Source organism: Centroberyx gerrardi, chromosome 18 (assembly GCF_048128805.1).
Source record: "Centroberyx gerrardi isolate f3 chromosome 18, fCenGer3.hap1.cur.20231027, whole genome shotgun sequence".
Taxonomy (NCBI): Eukaryota; Metazoa; Chordata; class Actinopteri; order Beryciformes; family Berycidae; genus Centroberyx; species Centroberyx gerrardi.
The window spans coordinates 10,741,014-10,757,957 of NC_136014.1; the positions used below are offsets into that span (position 1 = coordinate 10,741,014).

Sequence of the window (16,944 nt, forward strand, 5' to 3'; positions counted from 1 at the left end):
TCTACAACCCTTTGTTCTTAGCAGTGACACACACACACACACACACAGGCTGTGAGAGAGGCCAGTGTTGGTTTAGACCAGGGCTAGGGTTTAGGTGGATCACTGAACACACACATTCCACACTCATCAGCCTCAACCCAAGCCCCCCTGCACCAGTCAGGGAAGAGTCTTGTCTGAACTCAGTGCACAAGACAAACATATATGAATTTGTCTCTACATCATGGATGCGATCAGGAAATGGTAATTTCACATTAGGAATGAATGTGAATTGGCCAAGAAACCTCCACCTCCCGTATAATCACATTCCTGCTATATGCAAAACACATTTTTTGCAGAACATGAATATCTGTGTGTCTAAGTGGTTTATGAGTTGGCCTTAATCTTAACCTTAATCTGTGCTGTTGTGTCGGAAAGCATAGATTCTGCTGACTCCATGTTGTTGCTCACATTGCTGTTGGTGTGTGTGTGTGTGTGTGTGTGTGTGTGTGTGTGTGTCTTCAGGCCGAATGCGTTCAGCTGGCAGCAGGTGGTCAGACTGAGCCCTGTGGAGAGACTGGACCATGCCTTCACTGTAGCCAAAGACCAGCTGGCTATTGAGAGGCTACTGGACCCCGAAGGTACTGGCACAGTCAACCATTTCACACTCTTGTTCACACTGTAGGTCTATGTCAACTGTACTTATGTGCACTGGAATAGTTGGAGTTTGTTCAGAAAAAAACCTATCAACTACATAGACGTTTTATGCTAGTACATAAAACACAAATTGCATGTGGAATGATGATCATTTTACTATGCAGAATTCACACATACCAAACAATCAAAACATAGCATGGGTTCAAGAAGGCTTTGTTTATCTTCTGCCAAAACTTGGACATGCGCACTGTATAGCAAATAGCTCCGTGTTGTCTTTGGCTGGGGATTTGTAAGAAACGGTGTTTGTACAAAATGTTTAAATAGTTCATGTATCACCTGTAGCTGCTCTCTGTGTGTACGTGTGCTTTAGCTGTCTAGGTTTAGACAGCCCTTGTTATGTCACGACTGAGGGGCAGGCAGACGTGACCCGTGTCAGAGCCAGGCTTTAATGAGCATAACGTGCCTCAACCTGCCTCTCTCTCTCCCCTCTCACCCTCTTTCCCATCTAATCTCTCCCCCCCCCCACCCTTTACCGCTATCTCACTCCATCTCACCCCATCTCCCCTGCCGCTTCGTTTTCCTCATAATGCAATTTTCACCTTTTTATTCCCCCATCTCTCCCTCCTGCTTCTCATGCTTAATTTTTATCTCCCATCTTCTCTCCCCTCTCTCCCTCTCCCTCCCTCCGTCTTGCTCTCTCTCTCTCTCAGATGTGGCGGTGCAGTTGCCAGATAAGAAGTCCATCATCATGTACGTGACGTCGCTGTTCGCTGTCCTGCCCAAAGATGTCAGCATGGAGGCTATCAGAGAGGTGGAGACCCTGCCGCGCAAATACAAAGTGGAGGCTGCAGACTCGGGCGCGGGCCTCAGTGCTCAGGTAAAGTGTGCAACACAACAAACTCTGATACAATACAATCTCCACATGCTGCGATATGATACAAGTGGGTACGAGACACGCAGGAAAGTAGCAGGGGAGACACGGGAGAGAAAGCGCTGCATGGATTTGATCCTAGGGGAGTCGAGGGAGGGCGTGCGGTTCTAGAGCGAGGAGACAACCACTCTACTATCTCTGGGCACCCAGTAACTATTTTTAAAACTACTTGCACAAAAGGTGCTGACTGGAGTCCAGGCTCGACTCAGTGGGTCGCTGACTTTTTCAAAGAAGCCAAGGTGCTCTTTTATGTGCAAACTTTTAAAAAGCCATAGCTGTAAAGCCAATACAATACAGCAATAAAGACAGTACAATACAACCTCATTAATCCCCATGGGCCAATTATTTCAGTAGTGACAGAGTGCTTCAGACAGGCAGATATGTCTCTCCCAATGGCTGCCTGTCTGAATCACTCTGTCAGCCTCGCTGTAAACAAGTCATTACTTCTTTCTATGAGCGGGCGGATGATAGCTCAGATCCTTTTTAAGCAGCAGAGAAGCCGGAGTCGCAAACATTTCAACTCATAACAACTACTTAAACTTTATGCTGTTGTGTTGCGTTTCTGATAACATTCAGTATGAAGGCCACAGACTCTATTATGGGCGAGCATGGGGAATGTTGTAAAGTTTCGCATTGTGTGTTGCTGGTTAGAATGAGTTACTCCCACTCTGAAAAGGCCCTCTCCTTCATTCCCCCCACCAAGCTCTGCTCATGAAAAGCTCAGCAGGCGCAGGCAAACAGGGAGCAGAGCCATGACTCACCCCTCTGACATTAGCCAGCGGACCGAGCCGCGTGCTGCTGCTGTAAACGCAGAGCTGTGAGAGGATGGAAGGAAATGGGGGATTGAATTGATGTGAATGGGAGTGCGTGCATAGGTAGCAGACAGTTGTCAATGATAGTTATTTGAACATTAGCGTTGCCCATGTGGGTGGCGGGCGCCTCGATGGGTTATTTATTTATGTGACTGACATGGCACATGTTTATACTGTCAGATGTTTGACATCTGTGGGCATTTCAGAATGTCTCATTTGAACACCTTGATTAAATTTCACTTCAGTCAAGTCTTTTTTTTTCATTCTTTGTGATCTATCTACAACTTCGCTTCATCCTTTTCGTTTTTTGACAGATAGAATAGTCCCTAGAGTAGTTTCAAAGCATTTTTTAGCAGTTGGGCAAGAAACAATTTGTGTGTATGTGCCTATGTGCATATATATCAGAAAATATTTCTTTGGTCCCTCCCCACCCGCTCTATTCCTTCTTTCAATCACACATAGCCATGGGGCAGCTCCTTTCAGAAGTTTTTAGTTTAACTGGGGATGTTTTCCAGGTGGAAGTCAGAACGTCCCTAAACCACCTCTTAAGTTTTTATTGCCCGTGGGCAAACGCTCCCCACGCCTTGGAAAGAGCACTGGAAAAGTCTGTTTAAATGGCGCTCTGATTGGTCCAACGAGGGGTTTTCTTTCCTGGCACACTTCCTCTCCCCATAGGAAGTGATGCGTAATACTGCTGGTAGCGAGAGGGAGTGGAGGAGAAATAAAGGCTGTCTTTGTTTTTGACGACTGTGTTTGCTTTCCCCCTCAGTGACCACTTCATAACAGCGGTTAGGAGCTTTGTATGTAGATTTTAGAATCATGATTGTTTTCAATATTGATGACGACTTTAGAACCCGTTAAGTTTTATTGGATCCCCGTCTTTCAAGTTAGAAAGACTTTTCTTTTTCACAGTTTATATCACTGATTAAGAGCGCACTGGAGTAAGCATGGTGATGCATTTCATGCTCCACAATCACAACAGCAAAGCGATGAATGCAGTGATTGAGCTGGGCACATCATCTGGTGATAATAAAGTGTTCTGTTGAGCCAGACCACAGCTATTTTACAGCCATTCAAGTCAATAAATAGAGCAAGGCTGCAGTTTTCTCTCTCTCTCGTTCTCATTCTCTCTCTCTCTCTTGCTCACTCACTGTCTTTCTCTTCACTCATTCTCTCTCGCTTTACTCATTCTCTCCCTCTCTCTCTGTCTCTCTCTCTCTCTCTCTCTCTGCCATTGACAGACTTAGGCCTGCACTGTGCTAACAGAGAGGGTGGGTGACTTCTTCCAAAATGTCCAAAATGTCATGGAATATTTTCAACAGATGACCTTTTCCTGAGCTCACTACACAGACATTACCGCTGGGTAATTTCAGTCTGGAAAACAAAGGTCCGTTTGACCAATCCCAGCACCCATTAGCATTTCTCTCATCTCTGACTTGGCATGGCTGCCAGTGGTGGCTGCTAAGATTTTATCTCCTCTTCATTTCAGCTCCACACAGATTACAGTTTGCTCAGTTTTTTCTTACATTTCGTTTACACAAATGGAAACCTGGAAGTTTGTCACTGCTGTTGTCTGTAAAAGGCCCCGCATGTCCATATAGTGTGTAACAGCCCTATATATAATTGAATTCAGGATTGAGATTCAGTTTAAAATACAGCTGAATTGCTTCTTTTGTGGTGGTTAGATGTAGGAAGGGTGGATACAGAGAGGTTGTTGAAAGAAATTGCACACTGACAAGACTACCGTTATTACACAGCAGGGTTATCTTGCCAATTGTACCTTGAGTGTTGTGTGATTTCAAATCGCAGTGCATGAAGTGTGAGAGTTGAATCAACTGGGTGCCACTTTATTTACTGGAGAAACCTGCTCCCATTCAAACACACTTCCTTTATCCTTTACCCATTCTCCTCTTCTTCTTTTTGCTCCGGACATTTTTGCCGTGCTACATCGGCACCCGGTTCTGCCTCTGAAGTAATCACATGCCCATTTCAGAGTTCATTCCCCACGCCTGTTTCTCATCTTTCTGACTGTAGAGCCAACTTCACCCAGGATACCACTGTGTTTGTAACTCACTGTTATTCCTGGAATGAGGGTTGACCTGCCCAGCTTGCCATGGGCGCACCTCCCAGTGTCTGAGGCCTTTAGGTTTAGCTCTAGTGTTTTTTTTCCTCACAGAGCAGGGCAGTCACTCTGCAGGCTCCAGAGCAGAGTCTCTCCTACATGTCTGGAGCTATTTTAAAACTTGCCCGCTGATGCTGCAGATGAAAATCACAATACAGGAGGAAGGGAGGTGTTAGGCATGGTCTCAGTGCACGGGCATCATTGTCCCAAAAGGCTATTTCAATTTAGTGTTTGCCAAGTTTTACTATAGCCATGTGAATGTCACACATCAGCACAACAGTTACAACATTTTCTTTTTTCCTTTCTAGTTTTAAGACCGTAGACATTGTAGAATTACACTAAGAACCGAAGACTACCTGCCTCCTACCACAAGCTATCCCTCATCATTAAATACTATTACTGTACTTTTATAACTACTGTTACTATTACTATTACTGTTACTTCTACTCCTACCACTACTACTATTACTACTACTAGACTACTATTTCTGATGATAATAATAATAATGGACATCTTAAGTTTTTAAGTTTATGTATCTTAATGCTATAATGATAATAACAGATATTACAGTATATGTCTCATAACGTGGTCAACATTTGTCTTCCCCCGTCTCAGGTCTCTCAGGGTCTGGCTATGGAGGTGGAGGAGGCGGGTGGAAGCCCCCGGCCCGAGACCCCCAGCACTCTGACGGAGACGGAGGGGGAGATGGAGGGCAGCCTGATGGAGGTGGACCTGGACAGCTACCAGGCCACGCTGGAGGAGGTACTGACCTGGCTGCTGTCGGCGGAGGACGCCCTGCACATGCAGGACGAGGTGTCGGACGATGTGGAGGAAGTCAAGGAGCAGTTCCACACACATGAGGTAGGGGGAGACACGCAGGCTGGCCCAGGGTGTGCTGAGATGCAAGCATGCATGCATGTATACATATACACAGGTACAAATAATGTATGTGCCCACAGGTGTTTATTCATACTGTGGTTTTTATATGACCCTTTATTTGACCTCGTTTTACCATAGTTATCATTAAGTTTTATTTACTTTTATCTAATATGAAGTGTTTCACTCTAAAATGAGATATCCCCCATTGGAAAATAGTGACAAAATGATTGATAGCACAAAATTAAAACTTCTGAAAGGATAGAAGGCAATTTAAGTCTAGACTTTTACAGACTAGATGCTCTTTATTGAATGATAAACTTAAGGTATGTACGATTTTCCTTAATGGATATACAGCATTTTGGAATAAGACTCTTCACAGACTTTTTTCAGACACTCATAAATGAAGTGTGGCACAGTTTCACTGTACAGTTACATGTGCATGTTGTTCTTCTGACTCTCCATGATTGAAGATAGTAGTGTTGCAGAGATAGGGGCCTCCCACGTCCAATAGAACATACTCCGTACATGTTGGGAATGCCAGGAATTCTGCTGAGAACAGCGGCGCACAGCACCCCATGGTGCCCTGGCCCAGAGCTTACTTGCTTGAGAAGGTGTAGTTGTAGGGTGTGTGTGTGTCTGCGCATTTGTGTGTGCGTGTGTGAGAAGGGGCTTTGGCTGGATTCCCTTGGCTGAAATGTGATTATTTGAGAAGTTTAATGTTTGGAATCCAGGTCAAACCAGAAAGCTGGTAGTGAGAGCAACAAGACCCAAAGCCTCTTCAAGAGCCAGGCTTTTCAGGAGGTTAAAAAAATCAATCCAGGTTGTTTCATCGAGGTTGTTCCCCCGCTTACTCCAGCTTTTTCCCCAAAGCCTCATCAAAAACAATGTGCTCAGAAGTGCCCAGTCGGAAAATGCTTACTCATCCAGAGAGCTTGGCGGAGAAACAGACAATAACTCAATTCATTGGCCTACATATTGCTTGCCACAAGAACCAACTGAAAGCAGCTCCTCTGAGGGGTTAACAAGCTAACTGGCTCCTTCAGATTCGCTCGTGCATTCCTTCTTAAAGCGTTTTCTCCTTCCTATTTCTGTTTTGCAATTAGCCTCAATTGGCCACTTGACAGAATCAGCCCTTTGCAGTTTGTCCTCAGAGGCTAGTATGACCGTTGCCACAGCAACACCCATGAATGCGAGGGAGCTGAGGTGACCCACAATGCATTTGGAGGGAGGTGGCTAGTGATATTATCTAGCTAGTGATGTGAGAGAGTGGAGAGAGAAACATGTCCAGATGTTAGTGTGTAGCTGCCAAGTGTTTCTGCCAGCATGGAGCTCCAGCCAGGTTATTATAGAAGCAGTGCTAGGCCTCCATGTCAGGCTACTCTGGATCTGGCTCTTCAGGGCATGTGGTCACACACACTGTCTCCCTTAACTTACATACAGAGAGGTAGTTATTATCCTCCTCCAAGTTTGGAATCCCATTCTTTGTCCTGGGGGGGTGTTATGCTTTGTCTGGAAAGCTATCACACGGCCTGTCAAGAAGACCGACAATTTAAAATGAAACTATCTGGGTTGGAGTTGTAGATTTGCAGTATATTGTCCTAACCTGTCACCCTCCCCACCTCACCCCAAGGCCTTCATGATGGAGCTGACGGCACACCAGAGCAGCGTGGGTAATGTGCTGCAAGCGGGTAACCAACTGATCGCCCAGGGCAACCTGACAGAGGAGGAGGAGGATGAAATCCGGGAGCAGATGACCCTTCTCAACTCCCGCTGGGAGAGCCTCCGAGTGGCCAGCATGGACCGCCAGGCCAGGTAGACACACATACACACACACACGATTTCTAAAACAGCCCTGCTGTTTTCTATTTAGATCGTGGTAACTCCTGTTTGTGAAGTCGTAAAGCTCCGGGTGATCTGCCATGTTTATTGTTTACAAGAGTCAGTGGAGAAGTCCTGCCTCTCCGCTGAACGGATTGGACTGTAGAGGAAAAAAACAACAGTGACGCAGGCCGCCTTTCTGCTCTCAGTTGGAACTTTTTTATAACTTGGGGCATTCAAGGCGCTCTTCTAAAAATGTGAGGCACCCAGCAACACAAAAGCTGCAAAATGCTGAAAACCACTACTCCCTCTGCTGCTAAAAACGTGTCCTGTGTGATTTGGCCCTAAAAGTGTCAGCTGATAAGACAAGCCTTGATTAGGCTTCAAATGGCCTTACAAGTTGAGAGCTCAATCTATGTTATCAAGGTTTATGATGCTGTAGACACAAACACACCCACAAAATCACACACACACACACACACACACACACACACACACACACACACACACACACACACACACACACACACTTGTTTATGGATTTCATTCATGATATCCACTGGAGAATTCGTTTTCAAGTCTGTATGTGTTGTGTGCATATGTGTGCGTGTCATGACTTGTGAGTTAACTCTGTATACTGCGTTGTCATCCAGTCCAGTGTTTTTGCTGCTATGAAGCAATTAATTAACTCATGCATGGAGAACATACTAAACCAGCTGAATAGACAAGTCGTTGTAAAGCTTATTCAACTGATAATTTGGTATCGCATCCCTACTAGCTCTATCTTTTCACCTCTCTCTCTCTCTCTCTCTCTTTCCCACATATTTTCTCTCAATCTCACTATCTGTCTCTCACTCTTTCTATCTCGGTTGGTTTCTTTCCCCCTCTCTCCATCTGTCTCTCTTTCCCCTCTGTCTCTCTCTTCCTCCTCACTCTCCAGGCTCCACGAGGTCCTAATGGATCTTCAGCAGCAGCAGTTGCAGCAGCTCTCCGATTGGCTGACGCAGACTGAGGAGCGAATCAGAAAGATGGAGACGGAGACGGTGGCTGGAGACTTGGAGGGCTACAAGGCACAGATAGAGCAGCACAAAGTAAGGAGAGTTTCACACTTGACAGCAGAAGTTTGTGCTACAAATTCACTTCAAGTCTACAAGACGTATGAAAGGGGCAATCACATGCTTTTTCCGATCTACGGAAAAATGGATGTAGTCAACGAAGAGAAAGATAATTGGTACACACAGCTAAAGGGGAAAAGGTCTAAAGGGTAAGGGATTGGTAGCTGTGAAGCAGCCAATCGACAAAAACGTTCGCCATTGTGTTCTTTGGAGTAAGGAAAACGTTGTTTGTGTGCAGCACACCACAAAAACAACACTTGGAGCTGCCCAGGTATCAAGTGGGGTATGTTATTCTCCACAGATGAACCCTACTTTCCTGAAGTATTGATCCTCCTTTAAGCACAATATGACTGGTAGGTCACAGGAGTTACTAGAAGTTTTTCTTCTTGGCCGTAGTAGATGTGGTCCAACGTGATTGTATGTATTTTGACTGACTGGACTGTCTGTCGCCTTCAGTCTGCCCTACAGACAGACCAGTCGTATGATTGCTTTGTCATCTGTTTGAACCTGCGGGTGCAGCAGGTGTCATCGACCCCGCGCTCTCTCCATGTTGTCACCATAAAGCTGAACAGCCTCTCTGCCAGCTCTGTGTTAATGGGTAATGTGTGACCGAGCTCATTGTGTTGTTTGCGTTTCTGCTCAGGAGCTTCAGAACGACCTGGAGGCGGAGCAGGTGAAGGTGAACTCTCTGACACACATGGTGGTGGTGGTGGACGAGAACAGCGGCGAGAGCGCCACCGCTGCCCTGGAGGAGCAACTACAAGTAAGATGTCAGCCTGACTGCAGCTTAGTGGATTCATTTTGCTGATGTGCCATTATATACATTATATATTTGCCTCCTACTCTGGAATGGCAATATGGTACACTCTGTTGAAACACTGTTGCCACTGCCGCCTTATGTAGATATATGATTTATGAGATTGGAGCTAGATTTTTTCACTCTGAATTTTATTGTCTGAACTTTTGATACAAGAGCTGACAGTACGTTACAGCTAAACTTCAGTTTTACATGGATTTTGAGACTGTAAAAGGTTTGTTTACATTTGCAATGTTTGTGACCACTGGTGTAAAATAGACTTGCACTTGGAGTTAAGACAGGCTATTTTCCATGTACATGCCAAACGCATGAAGAAAACATCAATAGACTGAACATATGGATGGTTAAATAAATTCCACATTATATCTTAAGCTTTACGCTGTGTCCTGAAAGGTGAATTTTAAGGCACGATGCTGACTTTTTTAATCACAGGGAATCAGGGAAATGTTTTTTTTTTCTTTTTTTTTTTTTTTTCAAATTTCAGTTGTTTCTGGACATAAAACTATTTATTTGTAATTCTTGTTATCCTGATTTTCCTGCTGCTTTACACTACCAGTCAAAAGTTTGGACACATGCATTTTTCTTTATTTTTATCATTTTCTACATTTTAGAATAACAGTAAAGGCATAAATAAAACAAATGGAATTATGTAATTACCAAAAAATCTAACAAGTATCTTAAACAAATCAAAAGTATCTTATATTTTAGATTCTTTACAGTATATTATTTTAAGGCTTTGGAAAGAGATTCATAGGCATCAACTTCACTATTTATATTTGTCTAAAAAATGGCTTGAAGATAATGAAAAACATAGTGTGTTCAATCAGGTGTGTCCAGACTTTGACTGGTCTCTTTGTCCTTCCTTCAGTCTTTGGGTGAGCGCTGGGCAGCTGTGTGTCGCTGGACGGAGGAGAGGTGGCACAAGCTGCAGGAAGTCCTCATGGTATGGCAACAGCTTCTAGAGGACCAGGTAGGACGTCACTCCCTCTCTCTCTCACACACACACACACACACACACACCTCTCTCCTTCTCTTTCTCTCTTCCTGCCTCCCCCTAATTTAATGACCATTCATGCAGGACCACTTCAGCTGTAGCACTTGAAGGCTCTCTCCACATCCATTGAGCTATATTGAGATGCACAGAAAAGCTCACAGCCTTAATTTGAACCTTCATAACTGCTCAACTCACATTTTTTTTCCATAGACTGTAGCCTGTGAAGGACAGAGCATTCATTCCTTCACGGCCTGAAACGTATGAAAGTCCATTCAGTGTGAAGTGTATTGTTTCAGAACCTCCGCTCTTAGTTTACCAGTTTAAATTAAAAACAAGATTGTTTTTAAATCCAGGTAACTCAGTAGCTCAGGTAATTGAGACTGGTGGCTCAATTCAGAACACCAAAATGAGACTATTTTTACACGTCAACTCTGCCTTTAGCCCCCGAGGCTCTGCTTGTGGTGTTTGACCACTAAATGAAATCAGCGTTTTTTCTCCCATCTTCTTCTGCAGAGTTTGTTCAAAGCTTGGTTGGCAGAAGAAGAGGAGGCCTTGAGTGAAGTGCAGACCAGCAACTTTAAGGACCCAAGTGAAATGAATGCTAATGTGCGCCGATTAGCGGTAAGTAGATTGCAGCTACATGGCATCATTTAGACTCACTGCAGTGCCACAACATCATTGCTAACACCATCAACATTTACCTAGAAATGCAAATGTGCTTTCAATAATAATAATAATCACTTCATCTGCTTTACTACAGTGAATCTGTGTATTACCCTGCCATTTCTTATTTTAGCAATGCCATTCATTTCAAAAGAATCGTGTTTTGATTGCATTGCAAATTCAATCTGCATTCACAGCACAAAGTTATTAGATATAGGATGCCATTTAAATTTGGCTGAAACTCTAGCGGGTACTTCAGAGTCAACACAAATGTAATATATTATAAAGCTCTTACCTAAGCATATCTTTGAATTTCTGTCTGACAGGTACTCTGACATTGCACTCTTGTCTAGACAGTGCAATAACAGTGCAGTTGGTATCAGTAACTGCCTTCATTAGTGAACGCCAAGGTTTTGATGTTTAGTCTAGGCAACCCATTTCCTCACCTTCTTAAATGATTTTAGATGAATCATTTATATTGCTCAGGCAAACCATACATACTATACATGTTGGTCACATAGAAGGGAAGTACCACTGGAAAGCTACTTTTCCTCCCGTAACCCACAGCAGCTTTGATGGTTGTGTCGTTCCGTCCTGTAGATTCTGAAGGAAGACATGGAAAAGAAGAGGAGGACTCTGGACCAGCTGTCGGACGCAGGACAGGATGTGACATCACTGCTGCGGAGCGCCAAGGCGGGAGCCAAGATCGAGGGGGACACCGAGGAGCTGGCCCAGAGATGGGACAACCTGGTGCAGAGGCTGGAGGACTGCTCCTTCCAGGTGTGTGTGTATGTGTGTGTGTTTGTCCATGCTTTGCTCGCATCTTAAACATAAGGGGTTTCATCTCCCAACAGACTCTGTTCTCTAAAAACGTCACAATAATTAGCACACCTGAGCTGATAGAAAAACACACACACACCTTTTGGGTCTGCACCCTAACTGTCCTGACTCGCATTTTATTTCATTATCGTGGATTCATGGATACCAGCTGCTGCAATTCTCTGCAGCGGCATAAAGCACATGACAGCTGAGCCAACCAAATCCAGCAGGTCTTATAGTTTCAAACTGGCACATAGTTTAATTCAAACCCTCAGTACTCAGTGTTGGGGAAACTTTGAAATTATAGTTTTACAAGCCATCACTCCACCACTTACTTCACTTGGAAGAAGCTTAACTACAGCAAAGCTGCCATTAAGAGAAATATAGTTTTGTTAACTGAAGTTAATTAGAAGTAGTTCATATTACTTTGTAAAAAAGACAGTGGGCACAGCTGGACACGGTATGAGTGTGTGTGTTGTTTGGTCCGTTGCAGCGGTCAGGATAAGAGAACAAACGGGAGGTGGGGCGGGGGGCGAAGGAGGTTGAATGAAGACATGAGAGGCAGCAACTGGGGCAAAAAAATAACAATAATAGAAGGATGAAAAAAACACATTTCTCATCTTTTCTTTTATAGCCCAAAATAGTTGGGCTATAGGAGTTCACTAGAAATCACTACAATGTTAGTGATTTTAATGTTAAATTGTAATGTTAAAGTGTATGAAAATGTTTTTTCCCTAATAAGTATTTGTACAGGTGATGTTTATCTGTAAGATCAAAATGCCACAGTGGTCTCATGACTTGTCTGTTGGTGACTGGTGGATTTCTGACCCTTGCTAAGGTAATGGAGGCCGTGACCAACGCTGGGATGGCTCAGGTGGAAGAGCAAGTCGTCGTCGTGGATGCAGTTGCTATGACCGCTGCTGCTTCCATCGCTGACCAGGAGTTGCCCCCGCCTGCTCCCCCGAAGAAACGACTGGTGGAGACAGATGCAGAAGTCAGACGAGTGTAAGAATTGGGACACACATACACACACACACACACACGCATGCACACACACACACACACGCACTCCACCTCACCCTCTCAGGAAAGTATAAGGACAAAGGACACACACACACATGCTAACACACACATACATTTTGTGTTCTGCAGGTTGGAAAGTAACTTATCTGACCTGTTGAACTGGATGAAAACATGGAAGGCCTCAGCTCAGGCCCTGGCCTCCACACAACCTGAGACTATAACTGACACAACAGACCTGCAGGACAAACTCAAGGTAAACCGGTGCTTTCTGTTTTAAAAAAAAAAAAAAAACACACTGTAAAAGCAAAGATTAAAAAAAAATATGATAACAGCAATGATAAAATATGAAAAGAAGACATTATAATTATAGCAATGTTAAAAACAAAGTAAAAAAAAAATATATATAATGTTTGAAAACTACACCATCCTACAGGGTGTTGTTTGTACCTACCTTAACTATCTGTTGTCCAATCACTATAGACGTTGGAGTTGGAACTAACAGCAAAGGAAGCCACGATTGGTCGAGTGACCCAGGAGGGGCGGGGCTTGATGGACCAGCTGGAGAGAGGTATGAGGCACAGAGGAGATTGCCCTTGCAGAGATTGATTGACGCTGAATTAGTGCAATCGTGATCTAGCTCTAACATCACAGTAAGATAAATAATCGTTTTAAACAATTCCCTCTGAGTTCCTCCCAAGGTGTGCTGTGTTTTACAAGTGCTCGTAGTTATTGGCTCTAACCGAAATCTTCCATTTCTGTGTTTTAATTGTGTTTGTCTCGTAAGACTTTACCACTTTTCCACAGCTGCTTGGTATTTTCCAGGTATTTATAAGACAAAATTTTTATTGTGATTCAGTTGTATATGCCAGTAATCTGGGGGTCTGTGTGTATGTGTGTGTGTTTGCCTGCGCGGGTCGGTGTGGGTAGAGCAGTAAAAATCTGTCAGCCTTCAGGGTTGCTGACTTCATATAACTGCTCAATGAAATGAACAGGCACTCAGGGTTTTATGTGTTTACACTGTTCTGGAGGCAGTGAAGTGTAGTGGGGCAGCACTGCTAAGTTGGAGTGGATTTGCACGACACCAAACTTTCCGTTGAACTCAACTACATTCTTTTTCCCCTCATATTTTCTGTTCTCTCATCTGTGTTGTCTGTTTTCACTCCACCCATTATTTGCCTCACTGGGGTCTCTTTTTTTTTTCTCCCTCCAAAAATTCAAAGCAGAGGCAGTGACAAATTCAAACAAGAAGATGAACAAACAATCTACTGAATTATTTGAATATACAAAGAAAAGCGTACAGGAACAGTCGGTCACTGTAATCTATTCTGTCTGTCTGCCTGTCTTTGTCTTCGTAGAGGGTGTGTGTGTGGACTCAGTGAGGGCAGACATAGACCTGATCCAAACTGAATGGGACGTGTGCGGGAGGGAGCTGCAGGCGGCCCGTGAGCGGGTCGGCGTCCAGAGCCGGGTCAGGGCGGTGTCGGCGGAGCTGGCTGACCTGGACCGAGCCCTGGAGGAGCAGGACCGCTGGCTGGACTCCACTTCGGCCGTGGAAACGTACGACGAGGACGGGCTCAGGGGCCTGAGTGGAGAATGTCAGGTAAGAATCAATATCTCGCCCTGATTTTCACCTTTAACCTTTTCCTCTTATACTTTTAATGCAATTCAGTTCATATTAATTACATAACTTTATTTATCCCCGAAGGACAATTCTCACAGGCATCAGGCATGAAACACACATTAAAAACACATACGTATAGACCAAAATAATAGCCATGAGGGCAGAAGGGTGGTGTAGTGAATAGGGAGACTGTCCTTCAGCTGGAGGATCTGGGTTCAAGATCTGGGTTCAACGTTTAGACAGAAAGTGGGGGAAAAAAACAGAAAATGTAGAGGTGGCGGAAATGCCTACAAAGTCAATGGAAGGAAGCGAACAAGGCACAACGGAGGCAACTTTGCTTCAGGTGGCGCGAATTGAGCTGGAGAGGCGTTGAGAGTTGACATTTTTCAATTTGAGCAATTGAGAAATTCACCTTACGCAGCAAAGCGAAAGCCAGTCCGCTTCAAGCGAGACTCCATCCAGGCGCCTGTAAATCTTTTTCCAAAATAGATGACAAGCTCATTGTAGCGGTGTGTGGTTTCCCTGAGCGCTACGACACGTCATTTATTTACAGAGAAAGTTTATAAAAGCTAGGTTCCTCGAAGAAGACGTTGGTCAAGCATGATGGAGTAAAATATATATAATGCTGAACCACAGTGTCAAGTAAACTACGTTGTCTCATCATTCCTCATCTTTAAAAAAAAAAAAGAAGTTGTTAAGAAAAATGTTGTAGCTTTAGCCCTGGCTGCTTTCTGTTGTGTCAAGTTGATCAAATTCCTCTTTCTTTTTCTACTACCTCCTTGTACTCCTCAGTCCCGATTGGTCCAGGCGGCCGCCCTGAGCCCGCGACTGGAGCAGCTGTCTGCAGAGGCGGGGTCACTGGGAGCCACGCCCACTCTGAGAGACAACATGGTGGTGGTGTCAGCCCACCACGCCTCCACGCTGCAGCGGCTACACAGCAGAGAGCAAGAGGTCAACGAAGGTACCACAGAACAGCCAAAATATATCAGTGTAATGTATCAAGACATGCAGAGGAAAGCCATGTTCCAAAAGCTGACAGCGTTCTTCAGCACCAACAATAACACATATATCTATTCACACATACAACTTGACAGCCTTGGGGCATCTTCTTATTTCAGAGAGCTGCAGGTTGGTAGATTCAAACCTTTGTATAGACAAAGATCTATTTCACTCTGTTGGTTCAAAGCTTTCAGGTTTATAGGGAGACGTGAAGAGTGATGGCTGAGATCGGCTGAGTCCAGTCCTGCTGGAGTTGTGTGAATTTGACAGCTTTTATATGGAGCCTTGGCCAGCCACAAGTAATAGATGATGCCCTTATATGGCCTCCAAAAGCTCACCAACGCGTGCGTGTGTAAGTGAGTGATTGTGTGTAAGATTACACCTCTGTGCCAGCTCCGTCTCTACCTGAGGATAGAGTTGAAGGAGTCCTGAAAATCAGTCACTGTTTTACCTCTGGAATTTACGACTGCTCTCGGGCCAAAAGAAGAGTGTGTAAAGGGAGATTGGAGAACACTATTCGTCTTCTGACCCTAGGTGTGTGTGTGTGCGCGTGTGTGTCCGTGTGTATTTCTGTGCCTCTTGGGCTTTTATAACTGTGAGTATTTGGATGAGAGCCAAGGAAAACCATTTTGTTTCTGCTTGAGGGGAGTTTACCTCTCACTGGGGCCTCTCTCTATCTATCTCTCTCTCTCTCTCTCTCTCTCGCTCTCTCTCTCCATCTCCATCTCTATTCTTCTTTGTGTATATAAACATAGGCAGATTATGTAACCATTAAATCACCTGGTAATTAAAACACTGACAGAGAAGGAGAGAGAGAGACAAGTGGAGGAACAGAAGCAGGAAGGTAAACGGAGAAAGAGTTTAACCATTCAACATACATGTGGTTAAAATAGTCACAAATGGGTGCTGCATAACTTTCCTTATTAATTTAGGCAGATACAGTAAGTCTCTTAAGGCATTTTATAGCGTATTTGAAAGCTCAGCTGGTGTGATTGACGGGTCTGAGTTGGTTATGAGAGTGCATCTAAGCTCACTTTGATGAGACACAGGCTGTCAAACATCTGGAATCCTCTTAACAGTGTGGAAAACACACACACACACACACACACACACACACACACACACACACACACACAACCCCGCACACACTCTTGGGGAAATCCCAAAACAAGTCAGTGCCCCCTTGTGGTAGCTTGATGTAAGCCTTTCGATTTCTTCACCTCAAATATTCTCTTCTCTCTCCTCTGTTCTCCACTAACCTCCCCCCACCCTCCTCCTCCTCCTCCTCCTCCTCCTCCTCCTCTTCTCCTCCAGCCTTGGCCAGTCTCCAGGCCGCAGAAAACCAGATGGTTCCAGACCCAGTGGAGGGCCTGGAGGCCAGACTGGGCACTCTGAGAGAGGGCATAGTAGACATCCCTACCACGGAGAGGGCAGTGGAGCAGGCACAGGTGAGCAGTGCATGATGGGTTTGATTAAGGGTGAATGGATCTCGGATACAAGGAAGTCTAAAATTAGCGTTGCACAGTGCTAATATTTTCCTAGCTTATGTCCCCCCCAAAATGAATTCATGTCTCCCTAAAAAAAAAAAAAAAATCACATTACATGCGTGACTTGAAATGCAAAGTACCGCTGGGCTTTTTTAATTATGTTCACAGATTATTCCTCTATATTTCTTTGCTGTGCTAGATTGTTTAATTT

The 16,944-nt window shown here is 44.4% G+C and overlaps 1 protein-coding gene across 6 annotated transcripts in view; it reads left to right on the forward strand.

Moving 5' to 3' along the window:
• utrn (utrophin) overlaps positions 1-16,944 on the forward strand; it is a 182,619-nt gene that overhangs the window by 27,066 nt on the left and 138,609 nt on the right. For all 6 annotated transcript variants that reach the window (XM_078289962.1, XM_078289960.1, XM_078289965.1 and 3 more), the window contains 15 exons: positions 502-617; positions 1,344-1,510; positions 5,114-5,359; positions 7,008-7,189; positions 8,136-8,286; positions 8,954-9,073; positions 9,996-10,097; positions 10,635-10,742; positions 11,385-11,564; positions 12,442-12,608; positions 12,756-12,879; positions 13,107-13,194; positions 13,982-14,226; positions 15,040-15,208; positions 16,561-16,694. In XM_078289962.1, coding sequence (XP_078146088.1) covers positions 502-617; positions 1,344-1,510; positions 5,114-5,359; positions 7,008-7,189; positions 8,136-8,286; positions 8,954-9,073; positions 9,996-10,097; positions 10,635-10,742; positions 11,385-11,564; positions 12,442-12,608; positions 12,756-12,879; positions 13,107-13,194; positions 13,982-14,226; positions 15,040-15,208; positions 16,561-16,694 — 2,299 coding nt within the window. The remainder of the gene's footprint in view (positions 1-501; positions 618-1,343; positions 1,511-5,113; positions 5,360-7,007; positions 7,190-8,135; positions 8,287-8,953; positions 9,074-9,995; positions 10,098-10,634; positions 10,743-11,384; positions 11,565-12,441; positions 12,609-12,755; positions 12,880-13,106; positions 13,195-13,981; positions 14,227-15,039; positions 15,209-16,560; positions 16,695-16,944) is intronic.